We start from the raw sequence: 15,694 nt of genomic DNA on the forward strand, positions 1-15,694 counted from the left end.
AGGAGGAGGAGGGAGAGAGGAGGAGGGAGGAGAGGAGGAGAGAGGGAGAGGGGGAGGAGAGGAGGAGGTGGGAGAGGAGGAGGCGGGGGAGAGGGGGGAGGAGAGGAGGAGGTGGGAGAGGAGGAGGCGGGGAGAGGAGGAGGTGGGAGAGGAGGAGGCGGGGAGAGGAGGAGGTGGGAGAGGAGGAGGTGGGAGAGGAGGAGGCGGGGGAGAGGAGGAGGTGGGAGAGGAGGAGAGAGGGAGAGGGGGAGGAGAAGAGGAGGTGGGAGAGGAGGAGGCCGGGGAGAAGAGCAGGTGGGAGAGGAGGAGGCCGGGGAGAAGAGGAGGTGGGAGAGGAGGAGGCGGGGGAGAGGAGGAGGTGGGAGAGGAGGAGGCAGGGAGAGGAGGAGGTGGGAGAGGAGGAGGCGGGGGAGAGGAAGAGGGGGGAAGAGGAGGAGGGGGGAGAGGAGGAGAGAGGGAGAGGGGGAGGAGAGGAGGAGGGAGGAGAGGAGGAGGCGGGGGAGAGGAGGAGGCGGGGGGGAAGAGGAGGAGAGGAATAGGAGAACGGGGTGGGTGGCCCTGGGCTGGGCTGGGCTGTGGGCGGTCGTGGACTCGTGGGAGGCAGTGGGTGGTCATGGACCCGAGCACCATGAGCGGGGAGGGGGCACGGTCCCTGCGAGCGGACGGCACTCGCAGTGCGTCAACACAGTGTGCAGCCATTGTGATGTCATCACGTCATCAGCCAAAGCCAGACGGTTTTATTTTCTAAGTTATTTCAGATTTTTGAAAGTTTTGATTGATAACTCGAGAAATAATGCATGAATTTTGCAGATGAGGCAATTTCGGAGTCGACGGGATAAATTTCTAGAGGAATATGTAAAAATGTTACCGTCAGGGCGTTGTTTTTTGAGAAGATGTGATCACACACACACACACACACACACGCACACAAACACACACACACACACACACAGACGCACACACACACAGACACGCACAGACGCACACACACACAGCCACACAGGCACACACACACACAGCCACACACACACACAGCCACACACACACACAGCCACACACACACGCACAGACGCACACACACCACACACACACACACAGCCACACACACACACAGCCACACACACACACACACACACACACACGCACACACACACACACACACACACACACACACACACACACACACACACACACACACACACACACACACACACACACACACACACACACACACACACACACACACACACTCAGAGTTTTAATAGTCACTAGTGCAAGTGGCACCCGTTGGGTCCCGTCCCCTCAACACGCGGTTGGGGGGGGGCCGCCCTTCACTCACACACTAACCACCCCCTCCCTATCCACTCACGCATAGCTCCCCAACTCACAGGCACGTCTAGAGAGGGAGAGGGAGGGAGTGTAGAGAGAGGGCAGAGAGAGAGGGGGCAGTGACAGAGAGGGGCAGACACAGAGATGCGGAGAGAAAGGGGCAGACACAGAGAGAGCGGGAGGGGAGAGGGGAGGAGGAGAGAGGGGGGGGTGGGAAAGATAGCCTCAAAGCATCTGTCGAGCGAGGAACAGTGTTAATATTAATAATTAAGAACAATAAATTATTTATTTCTGACAAGTCGGAACGGTTATACATGCGATGGTTCATATAGTCATAGTCACACAGCTTGGAAACAGGATCTTCAGCACAACTTGCCCACACCGACCACCATGTCCCATCTACGCTCCTCCCACCTGCCTGCATTTGGTCCATATTGGACCTCTCAACGTTTCCTATCTATGTACATGTTTCTTAAATGTTGCAATAGTCCCTTCATCAACTACTTCCTCTGGCAGCTCATTCCATACACCTACCACCCTTTGTGTGAAAAGTTACCCCTCAGGTTCCTATTAGATCTTTCCCCCTTCACCTTAAACCTATGCCCTTTGGTTCTCGATTCCTCTACTCTTGGCAAGAGACTCATTGTGTCTACCCAATCCATTCCTCTCCTGATTTTTTACACCTCTATAAGATCAATTTTTATCTGATCAGATATTTGATTCTGATTCATGTGATCAGATAAATGTCCAGAAGTTCAGAAGTCCTGTGCAAAGGTTTGTGAAGTCCTGAGCTATTGTAAGCCCTTGATGTAAATATTCTAACTGGGCTTTGAATTTGTGATGAAGCTCCAACTGCCTGTAATTGATCAACAGTTAAACAGCACTAGACAGGAATAGGCTCCTCGGCTCACAACGTCACTGATTATGATGTCAAATTAAACTAATCTCTCCTGCCTGCACGTGATCCACATCCCTCCATTCCCAGAATATCCATGTGACTGTCCAAAAGTCTCTTAAATGCCACTATCGTATCTGCCTCCACCACCACCCATGACACTATATTTCAGGTACCCACCACTCTCTGTGTTAGAAACTTGTCCCGCACATTTCCTTAAGCCATGCCCACTATTCTTTTAACATTTTCATCCGAGAAAATATGTTCTAACAGTCTACCCTCTGTGCTCTGTGTTCTGCGAGCGTGGTCTGTGTTCTGTGGTCTGGAGAGGATGTTTCCATTAGTGGAAGAGTCTGGAACTAGAATGTTCAGAATAAAATGACGTATCTTTAGGAAGCAGATGAGGAGGAATTTCTTTAGTCAGAGGGTGGTGAATCTGAGGAATTCATTGCCACAGAAGGCTGTGGAGGCCGTCAATGGATAGTTTTAAGGAGATTGATATATTCTTGATTAGAAACATAGAAATTAGGTGCAGGAGTAGGCCATTCGGCCCTTCGAGCCTGATTAGTGCGGGTGTCAGGGGTTATGGGGAGAAGGTAGGGGAATGGGGTTAGGAGGGAGAGATAGATCAGCCATGTTTGAGTGGTAGAGTAGACATGATGGGCCAAATGGGCCTAATTCTGCTCCTATCACTTCTGAAGAAAGGACTTTGTTCTGATGGATAATTTGTGTTGCTTTTAGGTTCTGAACCAAACATTACGCCTTGAAATACAGCTGCTAGAGAACTCGCTGTCAATCAACAAACTGGAGAAACAGATCATGGTGCAGAACCTGGAAATTACTAATCTCCAAGAAAAGAACAGGTATGTTTAAATGCGGGTGGTGTTATTGAAACAGCTAAAGACTTGCACTGTCACGCAACTGTTGAAATATGCAACAAAAGACACAAGGACTTATTCTTGGAGTTTGTTTTCATTCTGTGACTTCAAATGCCACAGCAGTAAAAACTAAGGCATTCTGGCAGCATGACTGCCACCCAAAAGGTTGTTTAAAAATTGATTTATCTCATCAAATTATTCAGAGCTAGAACACTTAAATGATCATGACTGAGATGTATAAATTGCATGGTGCAGGTATCGGGACACTCGGATTGAAGCCTGGTAATGAAGTTGAAGTATAGATCAGTCATAAGCTGAATGAAAGATTGTCCACAAAAGCATTGCTTTCTAAAGCACAACATCCCTAGGCAGTTCCAGTAGACATTGATATCATCTAGGACCAAGCAGAAGCCTTTGGATTGGGTCTTTGAAAATGTAAGCACTCATTCTCCTGTCCTATTAGCAAAATATTATTTTGGATAATCTTAAATAAAGGATAACAGTTTTTAAACTCATTTGAATCAAGAATAACATTTGGAGAACAAACCAAACAATGCCAGAAATACTGAGTTCAAATGTCCAGTTTCCCCGGTTTGTCCTTAATAAAATCATAGCTGTCACTCCAGACCTCCGTGACCAACCATATTACATTCAAAATCTCCCTGCTTCATCACAGTGATAGTGCAATGGTTAAGTTCTCAAATTAGTCACCCAGAAGCTGGACTAAACATTTGTAGGTGTATGTTGAAACCTCATCATGGCAGTTGGAGAATTTATATTCATAAAAGCAAAACCGATTTAAAAAAAGGTAAATTGCTATCAGTAATGATGGCCATGAAACTGATGACCATGATCAATCCAATGGTATTGTTCATCTGGTTAATATCTCCTTCAGATGAAGGAATCGCTGTTCTTACCTGTTCCGGCCTATCAGTGAATCTGTTCCTGCAACTATCTGAGTTTTTTAATCTTCCATTTGAAATGCCTGGGCAAATGTACACATTACTGTACATTATACCAACCACAGTGGTTCAACACAGTGGTATCCACTTTCTAACGGCGATTACTACATGGGCAGTGACCCGTACAACAAAATGCATTCAAAGGTATTCCTCTGGAGATTATCTTTCTCCCATATACGCTATATACTAATTTAGTTTAGTTTAGTGATACAGTGCGGAAACAGGCCCTCGTACCCGCCGAGTCCACACCAACCAGCGATCCCCGTGCACTAGAACTATCTGACATTCTAGGGACAATTTACTATTTTTACCGAAGACAAATTACCAAAACCGGAGCACCCGGAGAAAACCCACGTAGTCTCAGGGAAAACGTACAAACTCCATACAGACAGCACCCATAGTCAGTTTTGAACCCAGGTCTCTGGCCCTGTAAGGCAGCAACTCTACCGTGCTGCCCCAATTTATTTTGTAACATAAATGCATTAAAAACCTTTTTTAAACCGCATGGTCCCACTATTGCTTAAGTCTTCATCCTGTGATACTAAACTTGATATGGAGCTACTTTCGTTGCAATGTCACCATGGCTTTTTCAGACATTGATCACTTGTATATTACTAGACAATATAAAACGTCTGAAGATGGGTCTAGACCCGAAACGTCACCTATTCATGTTCTCCAGAGATGTTGCCTGACCCGTTGAGTTACTCCAGCACTCTGTGAAATGTAACCTATTCATGTTCTCCAGAGATGCTGCCTGATCCGTTGAGTTACTCTAGCACTTTGTTTGGTTTTGAAAAAGAGTAACAGTTTTTTATGATAAGAATGCAATGTGATCAAAGAACAATTTCTGGTTGTTGAAGTCTTATAGACAATAGGTGCAGGAGTAGGCCATTCAGCCCTTCGAGCCAGCACCGCCATTCACTGTGATCATGGCTGATCATCCACAATCAGTACCCAGTACCTGCCTTCTCTCCATATCCCTTGACTCTGCTATCTTTAAGAACTCAAAAACATCCAGAGAATTGGCCTCTACTGTTTTCTGAGGCAGAGATCTTCCACAGATTCACAACTCTCTGGGTGAAAAAGTGTTTCCTCATCTCCTTTTCAAATGGCTTACCCCATATTCTTAAACTGTGGCCCCTGGTTCTGTACTCCATGTTTCCTGCATCTAGCGTGTCCAATCCCTTAATAATCTTATATGTTTCAATAAGATCCCCACTCATGCTTTTAATTTCCAGTGTACACAAGCCCAGTCGCTCCATTCTTTCAACATATGACATTCATAGAAACATAGAAACATAGAAAATAGGTGCAGGAGGAGGCCATTCGGCCCTTCAAGCCAGCACCGCCATTAATTGTGATCATGGCTGATCGTCCCCTATCAATAACCCGTGCCTGCCTTCTCCCCATATCCCTTGACTCCACTAGCCCCAAGAGCTCTATCTAACTCTCTCTTAAATCCATCCAGTGACTTGGCCTCCACTGCCCTATGTGGCAGGGAATTCCATAAATTCACAACTCTCTGGGTGAAAACGTTTTTTCACACCTCAGTCATAAATGACCTCCCCTTTATTGTAAGACAGTGGCCCCCTGGTTCTGGACTCGCCCCACATTGGGAAAAATTTTCCTGCATCTAGCTTTTCCAGTCCTTTTATAATTTTATATGTTTCTATAAGATACCTCCTCATCCTTCTAAACTCCAGTGAATAAAAGCCTAGTCTTTTCAAACTTCCCTCATATGACAGTCCCGCCATCCCAGGGATCAATCTTGTGAACCTACGCTGCACTGCCTCAATCACAAGGATGTCCTTCCTCAAATTAGGAGACCAAAACTGTACACAATACTCCAGATGTGTTCTCACCAGAGCCCTATACAACTGCAGAAGAACCTCTTTACTCCTATACTGAAATCCTCTTGTTATGAAGGCCAACATTCCATTAGCTTTCTTCACTGCCTGCTGTACCTGTAAGCCAACTTTCAGTGACCGGTGTACAAGGACGCCCAGGTCTCACTGTACCTCCCCCTTACCTAACCTAACCCCATTGAGATAATAATCTGCCCCCTTGTTTTTGCCGCCAAAGTGGATAACCTCACATTTATCTATATTATACTGCATCTGCCACGCATCTGCCCACTCACTCAACCTGTCCAGGTCACCCTGTAACATCCGAACATCCTCCGAACATCCTCTTCACAGTTCACACTGCCACCCATATAACCATAACCTGGGATGTCAGGACTTTCAGATGAAGAAAGACTGGATAGACTCGGTTTGTACTCGCTAGAATTTAGAAGATTGAGGGGGGATCTTATAGAAACGTACAAAATTCTTAAGGGGTTGGACAGGCTAGATGCAAGAAGATTGTTCCCGGTGTTGGGGAAGTCCAGAACAAGGGGTCACAGATTAAGGATAAAGGGGAAATCTTTTAGGACCGAGATGAGGAAAACTTTTTTCACACAGAGAGTGGTGAATCTGTGGAATTCTCTCGCGCAGAAGGTAGTTGAGGCCAGTTCATTGGCTATATTTAAGAGGGAGTTAGATGTGGCCCTTGTGGCTAAAGGGATCAGGGGGTATGGAGAGAAGGCAGGTACAGGATACTGAGTTGGATGATCAGCCATGATCATATTGAATGGCGGTGCAGGCTCGAAGGGCCGAATGGCCTACTCTTGCACCTATTTTCTATGTTTCTATGTTTCTATAACCATATAACAATTACAGCACGGAAACAGGCCATCTCGACCCTTCTAGTCCGTGCCGAACACGTATTCTCCCCTAGTCCCATATACCTGCGCTCAGACCATAACCCTCCATTCCTTTCCCGTCCATATAACTATCCAATTTATTTTTAAATGATAAAAACGAACCTGCCTCCACCACCTTCACTGGAAGCTCATTCCACACAGCCACCACTCTCTGAGTAAAGAAGTTCCCCCTCATGTTACCCCTAAACTTCTGTCCTTTAATTCTCAAGTCATGCCCCCTTGTTTGAATCTTCCCTACTCTCAGTGGGAAAAGCTTATCCACGTCAACTCTGTCTATCCCTCTCATCATTTTAAAGACCTCTATCAAGTCCTCCCTTAACCTTCTGCGCTCCAAAGAATAAAGCCCTAACTTGTTCAACCTTTCTCTGTAACTTAGTTGCTGAAACCCAGGCAACACCCAGTTTTGTGTCATCTGCAAACTTGCTCGTGTTGCTCCTAATTCCCTCTTCCAAATCATTAATATATATGGTAAACAGTTGCGGCCCCAACACCGAGCCTTGCGGCACTCCACTCGCCACTGCTTGCCATTCTGAAAAGGACCCGTTCACTCCTACTCTTTGCTTCTGGTCTGCCAACCAATTTTCTATCCATGTCAACACCCTAACCCCAATACCATGTGCTCTAATGTTAGTCACCAGTCTCCGTGCGGGACCTTAGCAAAGACTTTCTGAAAGTCTAGATACACTGCATCCACTGGCACCCCTTCATCCATTTTACTTGTCACATCCTCAAAAAATTCCAGAAGATTAGTCAAGCATGATTTCTCTTTCATAAATCCATGTTGACTTGGACTAATCCTTTTACTGCTATCCAAATGCCCCATTATTACCTCTTTAATAATTGACTCCAGCATCTTTCCCACCACCAAAGTCAGGCTAACAGGTCTGTAATTCCCCGTTTTCTCTCTCGCTCCTTTCTTGAAAAGTGGGATAACATTAGCTATCCTCCAATCCACAGGAACTGACCCTGAATCTATTGAACATTGGAAAATGTTCACCAACGCGTCCACTATTTCTAGAGCCACCTCCCTGAGGACCCTGGGATGCAGACCATCAGGCCCAGGGGACTTATCATCCTTCAGTCCTATTAGCCTACCCAATACTATTTCTCGCCTAATGAAAATTTCTTTCAGTTCCTCTACCCCCTTAGATCCTCTGTCCTCCAGTGCATCTGGGAGATTGTTTGTGTCTTCCTTAGTGAAGACAGATCCGAAGTACCTATTCAGCTCTTCTGCCATTTCCTTGTTGCCCATAATAATTTCACCCATGTCTGCCTTCAAGGGACCCACATTTAACTTTGCTACTCTTTATCCCTTAACATATCTAAAGAAGCTTTTACTGTCCTTCTTTATAGGCCATCCATCCTGGGAATTAACCTCGTGACCCTACGTTGCACTCTCTCAATAGCAAGAATGTACTTCCTCAAATTTGGAAACCAAAACTGCACACAATACTCCAGGTGTGGTCTCACTAGGGCCATGTACAACTGCAGAAGGACCTCTTTGCTCCTATACTCAACTCCTCTTGTTATGAAGGCCATCATGCCATTAGCTTTCTTCACTGCCTGCTGTACCTGCATGCTTACTTTCAGTGATTGATGAACAAAGACCGTCAGATCCCGTTGTACTTCCCAGTTTCCTAACTTGACACCATTCAGGTACTAATCTGCCTTCCTGTTTTTGACACCAAAGTGGATAACCTTACATTTATCCACATTAAACTGCATCTGCCATGCATCTGCCCACACACCCAATCTGTCCAAGTCACCCTGCATCCTCCTCACAGTTCACACTGCCACCCAGCTTTGTGTCATCTGCAAATTTGCTAATGTTACGTAATCCCTTCATCGAAATCATTAATGTATATTAGGAAGTTCAGAGTAAGGCCTCATCTGATGCTCTGCTTCTATACAGCCATTATTGAAAGCATTCTCACTTCATCTATCACAGTTTGGTTCGGCAGCCTCGACTCACTCTCCCGGAAGAAACTACAACGCATTATAAACAGAGCTTCCAAAATTATTGGCTTACCCCTTCCATCACTTGAATCACTCTACCATAAACGGACACTTCACAAAGCCCGCAAGATCATCACTGACCCCACTCACCCTGCACACTATGCCTTTCAGCTACTGCCCTCTGGGAGGCGTTACAGGTCAATTGCCTCCAAAACAACCCGTTTCAAAAACAGTTTCATTCCTACCGCAATTAACTTTTTAAACTCCGTACGGTGAGGAAATACGAATAAGCGTGGCCCTTATGTATTATGAAATGTGTCTGTTTGTATGTATATCTACGTTACGAGTTGAATGTTTGATGAAATGTTGGAACCTGTATCGAGCTGTACTGAGAACAAATTCCACCAGCCTAGCTGTGTGGTCATTAAAAAATACAATACAATACAATACAATAGCTACGGTCCCAGCACCGAGCCTTGCGGTACCCCACTAGTCACTGCCTGCCATTCTGAAAGGGATCCGTTAATCCCTAGTCTTTGTTTCCTGTCTGCCAACCAATTTTCTATCCATATCAGCACCCTAGCCCCAATACCATGTGTTATAATTTTGCCCACTAATCTCCTATGTGGGACCTTATCAAACGCTTTCTGAAATTTACAGGTACACTACATCCACTGGCTCTCCCTTTTCCATTTTCCCAGTTACATACTCAAAAAATTCCAGAAGATTACTCAAGCATGATTTCCCCTTCGTAAATCGATGCTGACTCCGACCGATCCTGTTACTGCTATCCAAATGTGCCGCTATTTCATCTATACATGACTAAAACTCTGATCATGTTATCTTCCGGTTTGGCGGTCTTTCTATTAGCGCAAAAACGGTTCGTGATAGCACTCTGATTTTTCGCCAGTTCACTCACCATTCTCCTGCGCAGCGATTGCACCCAGTTTTGTTCCAATCGGTTGAATATCGCAAATGTTAGTGAGGTTTTAAAAAATGTCTCTAATCCTGCCAGTCGGCTCCACGTGGATTAGTCACTTCCCCACCACTCCCCGGGACAGTCCGCCTCTTCCTGCGCCATCGCGTCTTTATCGGAGCTGAGGGTGGACGGCGGAGGTTTCTAACCGGACTTTCGGAGGGACCCGAAGCAGCCCAGCCCCGCCCCGCCCCAAGCAGCAGCCCAGCCCCAAGGAGCAGCCCTGCCACAAGCAGCAGCCCCGCCCCTAGCAGCAGCCCAGCCCCAAGGAGCAGCCCCGCCCCAAGCAGCTGCCCAGCCCCAAGCAGCAGCCCCGCCCCAAGCAGCAGCCCCGCCCCAAGCAGCTGCCCCACCCCAAGCAACTGCCCAGCCCCAAGCAGCAGCTGCCCCGCCCCAAGCAGCTGGCCATTCTGCAAGCAGCAGCTGCCCTGCCCAAATCAGCCCCGCCCCAAGCAGCCCCGCCCCAAGCACCAGCCCCGCCCCAAGCACCAGCCCCGCCCCAAGCAGCAGCCCCGCCCCAAGCAGCTGCCCCACCCCAAGCAACTGCCCAGCCCCAAGCAGCAGCTGCCCCGCCCCAAGCAGCTGGCCATTCTGCAAGCAGCAGCTGCCCTGCCCAAATCAGCCCCGCCCCAAGCACCAGCCCCGCCCCAAGCACCAGCCCCGCCCCAAGCGGCAGCCCAGCGTTGGGGACACAATGTTGCCAAACAGAAAGTGGAGACGCTCTTCCTGACAGGGGAGAACGACCGGCGACCAGCGCCCGCTGTGAGTCCCCATAGCACCTCCAATTCCAGCTAATATCCCTCTGGTTATCCTCGTTGGCTCCTCCCCCGTGATGCTCCCCTCCCCCATGGCTCTTCCCCCGCCTTTTCTCCGAGCTCACTGCCCCCTCCCCCACAAGCCCCCTCCCCCACAATCCCCCCGCGCTCACAATCCCCCCCACCCCCCAACAAACCGCCCCCACACCTCCCCACGCAACCTCCACTGCAACCCCCCTCGCTACAACCCCCCCCACACCCCCAATCCCCCGACCTCACACACCCCCTCCCCCCCCAAACACCCCCACCCCCACAATCCCCCGACCCCCAACCCACCCACACACCCTCCCTTGCCCCACAACCACCCCCCATGCAATCCCCAAACCCCCACAACCCCCTCCCCCCCCCTCAACCCCCCCGCCCCACAATCGTCCGTCCCCACACACCCCCCCCAACACCCCCCACACACACACCCGCCCCACACAGCCCCCCACCCTAACACTGCCCCCGCCCTCACAACCCCCCCCACCTGCACACCATCCCCACCCACACACACACACACACACCCCGCCCCCACAGCCCCTCCGCCCCACACGCCCCCCCCACACACAAACCCCCCTCCCCCACAACCCACCCCCCACGTAACCCTCCCGCTCCCTCAACTCCACCCCCCGCCTCCACAACCAACCCTGCCGCCACAACTCTCCCCCTCACAATCCTCCCTTCCCACAATCCTCCGTTCCCACAATCCCCTGTCCCCACAACCCCCCCGACCCACACACCCCTCCCCCCACAACCCCTCCGCCCACACACCATCCCCCACACACATACGCCCACACCCCCCCCCCACACAACCACCCACCCCCACACACAACCCCCGCCCCCACACACCCCTCCTCCCGCTGACACATCCCTCCCCTACAACCCCTCTGCCCGCAACACCGCCCCACCCACACTCACCCCCCCCCCACACACACACCCCCTGACCCCACATATCTATCCTCCCCGCTCCCACACCCCTCCTGCCCACATAGACACCTTCCCCCCGCCACACACCCCCCCTCCCCCACAGCCCCCTCCCCCACAAACCCCTCCCCCATACCCCACCTCCCCCCACTCCACCCTATTCTCCCCTCCTACACCTCCACATCCACACACACCACACCTCCCCTATCACCACCCCCCCCCCCCCGCCACACACCCCACTTCCGTCCCCCCTCCCTTCCCACACATGAACAGGAGGGGGAGAGAGTGCTGAGGGATGAGGGGAAATGAGCCGCGCCTGTGCAGTTAAGGGCTAAGTGGTGGAATATTGCGTTGGGGAATGGGTTGCATTGGGGTACCAGTCCTCCCGTGTGACTGGGTCCCAACGGGTCCCATTTAGTCTAGTCTTTTATAATTAATAATAATAATGGATGGGATTTATATAGCGCCTTTCTAATACTCAAGGCGCTTTACATCGCATTATTCATTCACTCCTCAGTCACACTCGGTGGTGGTAAGCTACTCCTGTAGCCACAGCTGCCCTGGGGCAGACTGACAGAAGCGTGGCTGCTAATCTGCGCCTACGGCCCCTCCGACCACCACCAATCACTCACACACATTCACACACAGGCAAAGGTGGGTGAAGTGTCTTGCCCAAGGACACAACGACAGTATGCACTCCAAGCGGGATTCGAACCGGCTACCTTCCGGTCGCCAGCCGAACACTTAGCCCATTGTGCCATCTGTCGTCCCAAAATTGACTCCAGCATCCTCCCCACCACCGACGTCAGGCTAACTGGTCTATAATTCCCTGTGTTCTCTCTCCCTCCTTTCTTATAAAGTGGGATAACATTAACTACCCTCCAATCCACAGGAACTGATCCTGAATCTATAGAACATTGGAAAATGATCAGCCACTTCCTTAAGTACCCTGGGATGCAGACCATCAGGCCCTGGGGATTCATCAGCGTTCAGTCCCATCAGTCTATCCAACACGATTCCATGCCTAATGTGAATTTCCTTTAGTTCCTCCGTCACCCTAGGTCCTCAGGCCACCAGTACAGCTTGTTTGTGTCTTCCTTAGTGAAGACAGATCCAAAGTACCTGTTCAACTCATCTGCCATTTCCTTGTTCCCCATGATAAATTCACCTGTTTCTGTCTTCAAGGGACCCACATTTGTCTTAACTATTTTTTTCCTCATCACATACATAAAGAAGCTTTCACTATCCTCCTTTATATTCTTGGCTAGCATACCTTTGTACCTTATCTTTCCCCCCCGTATAACTCCCCTTTTTGGTTATCTTCTGTTGCTCTTTAAATGTTGCCCAATCCTCTGGCTTCCCGCTCATCTTTGCTATACTATATTTCTCTTTTATTTTTATACTGTCCTTGACTTCCTTTACCAGCCACTATTGCCTCTTACCTCTTAGAATCTTTCTTCCTATTTGGAATAAATAATTTGATTTACCAGTCTCCCTTTAAACTATTTATTAGCTTCAAAGAAATCCCATCCCATGCTTGCTGGGGAAAGTGACACAAACATGGGATTTAACTTTGAACATTGTAGGAGGCCCAGAATTACTTAGATAAGTTATCAGTATGAAGGTAGACACAAAATGTTGGAGTAACTCAGCGGGACAGGCAGCATGTCTGGTGAGTAGGAATGGCGACTTTTTGGGCCGAGACTCTTCTTCAGACTTCAGTGTGAAGAAGGGTCTCGACCCGAAACATCACCCATTCCTTCTCTCCAGAGATGCTGCCTGTCCTGCTGAGTTACTCCAGCATTTTGTGTCTACCTTCAATTTAAACCAGCATCTGCAGTTCTTACCTACACATTATCAGTATGAAGGTTTTTTTTTTAATTTCTCATTTCTCCATGTTGTTTTCTTGCATTCAGCTTTCTGGAGCAGAAAGTCCTGGAAATGGAAGGCAAACATGAATCTGAGCTGGAATCAATGAAGATGGAGAAGCTGGAGATGCTGGAGCTGCTGCTGAAGCAGAGAACCATTACTGGTGAGCTGGAGAAGCACCCGAGCACCGTCATGGGGAATAGTGATCACGCCACGTCAGACGACCGTATAACATTATTGTAATATTAGAGTTATCTGGGCCGCAAGAGTTGTTTGAAACAAACTGGTAAATGCACAGTGCTGCAGCGAGTTTGTTTCCATTCCATAAACATCAGTGGGCTGATGGGCATTATTTGCATAGATTAAAGCATGAATAATATTCAGCCTCTTCCCCAGATGATTACCAAGGCTATTCATACACTGCAGATGCTGACACCGGCTCATATCTGATGTTGACTTGACAGGGCCATTGTCTCCTGGTGCTCCTAGCCATTCTGTAGTTGCACCCAGACTTTATAGATTTTAGAGATACTGCGCAGAGTCCACCAGGTACATGTCGACCAGCGATCCCCGCACACTGACATTATTCTACACACTAGGGACAACTTACAATTTTACCAAAGCCAATTAATCTGCAAACCTGTACATCTTTGGAGTGTGGGAGGGAACCGGAGCACCTGGAGAAAACCCATGTGGTCACAGGGAGAACGTACAAACTCCGTACAGATAGCACCCATAGTCAGGATCGAACCCGGCTCTCTGGCGCTGTAAGGCAGCAATTCTACCACTGCGCTATTGTGCTGCCCTAAGTTGAAGAAAAACAAAGTAAATAATAGGGTGAACAGAAACAATTCATTCACCGGCTTGAGCACAACAGGACTCTCCACTTGTGTTGTACATGGAGTTTGGAGTAAACTATTTTACAAATCATTTTGGCACGTCCAGCCCATGGCCAATGCATACCTGTCAATTATGGAGAGCTGATTAGACTCCTGAAGATCATGTCTGTTGCAAGCAGTCAAGCAAATCTTCAGGTATCCTAGCCGCTAGAGATATCATCACTAGATATAACCTTTACTGGAACATTGGCCAAGAATATGAATATGAAGTAATAATATTTTATTATTTAATTTTATTTAAAGGGCGGTACAGATGATTTAATTGTAAATTTATATTTTATTGCACAATGGATAAAGTCTAGCTATATGTGGGAAGGAACTTTAGATGCTTGTTTAAACTAAAGATAGACAAAAGCAGGAGTAAGGCAGCATCTGCAGGGAAAAGGAACGGGTGACTTTTTGAGTCGAGACCTTTAAAGAGTCAGGGGAAAGGGAAACAAGAGATATAGACAGTGATATATAGAACACATGAATGAAAGTTATGCAAAAAAGTGAAGATGATCAAGGAAAGGTGGAGCCTTTGTTGGCTGTGGGCAAGGTAACAAGGAGTTATACGGACAATGAAACTCAACAGGATGACAGTGGAACTATGTGACTAGGGTGGGGGAGGGATGGAGAGCGAGGGGATGCAAGGGATAGTTGATACTAAAGCAAGTGGGACCCGTTAGGTCCCGTTCCCTCAATGCACGGTTGCGAGGGGAGGGGACAGCCTGCGGCGTCACACACACACTAACCACCCCCCCACACACACACACACACACACTAACCACTCCCCACACACACACACTAACCACCACAATTGATATTATATTAATATTATTCATTCACGCCTTTTACCCCATGCCCCACCCTATCCACTCACGCATAGCCCACAACTCGCAGGGGCAGCTAGAGAGGTAGGGGGATAGAGAGAGAGGGACACAGAGGCACAGAGAAGGGCACAGAGAGGGACACAGAGGCAGAGAGAGGAAGACAGAGGCGCACAGAGAGGGAGACAGAGGCAGAGAGAGGGACACAGAGGCACGGAGAGGAACACAGAGGCACACAGAGAGGGGGACAGAGGCACAGAGAGGAACACAGGCACACAGAGAGGGAGACAGAGGCATGGAGAGGCACAGAAAGGGACACAGAGGCACGGAGAGGGACACAGAGGCACAGAGAGGGACACAGAGGCACAGAGAGGGACACAGAGGCACGGAGAGGGACACAGAGGCACGGAGAGGGACACAGAGGCACAGAGAGGGACACAGGCACGGAGAGGGACACAGAGGCACGGAGAGGGACACAGAGGCACAGAGGGAGACAGAGGCACGGAGAGGGACACAGAGGCACACAGAGAGGGACACAGAGGCACGGAGAGGGACACAGAGGCACGGAGAGGGACACAGAGGCACGGAGAGGGACACAGAGGCACAGAGAGGGACACAGAGGCACGGAGAGGGACA

The 15,694-nt window shown here is 48.9% G+C and overlaps 1 protein-coding gene across 1 annotated transcript; it reads left to right on the top strand.

Moving 5' to 3' along the window:
• The first annotated feature begins 613 nt into the window (after positions 1-613).
• Positions 614-13,593, top strand: LOC116969532 (angiopoietin-2-like). The gene is made up of 3 exons (XM_033016385.1): positions 614-700; positions 2,966-3,087; positions 13,398-13,593. Exons 1-3 carry the CDS (start codon positions 614-616, stop codon positions 13,591-13,593), a joined length of 405 nt encoding a protein of 134 aa, XP_032872276.1.
• Positions 13,594-15,694: the final 2,101 nt, after the last annotated feature.

The sequence above is a fragment of the Amblyraja radiata genome, unplaced genomic scaffold (genome assembly GCF_010909765.2).
Source record: "Amblyraja radiata isolate CabotCenter1 unplaced genomic scaffold, sAmbRad1.1.pri S70, whole genome shotgun sequence".
NCBI lineage: Eukaryota > Metazoa > Chordata > Chondrichthyes > Rajiformes > Rajidae > Amblyraja > Amblyraja radiata.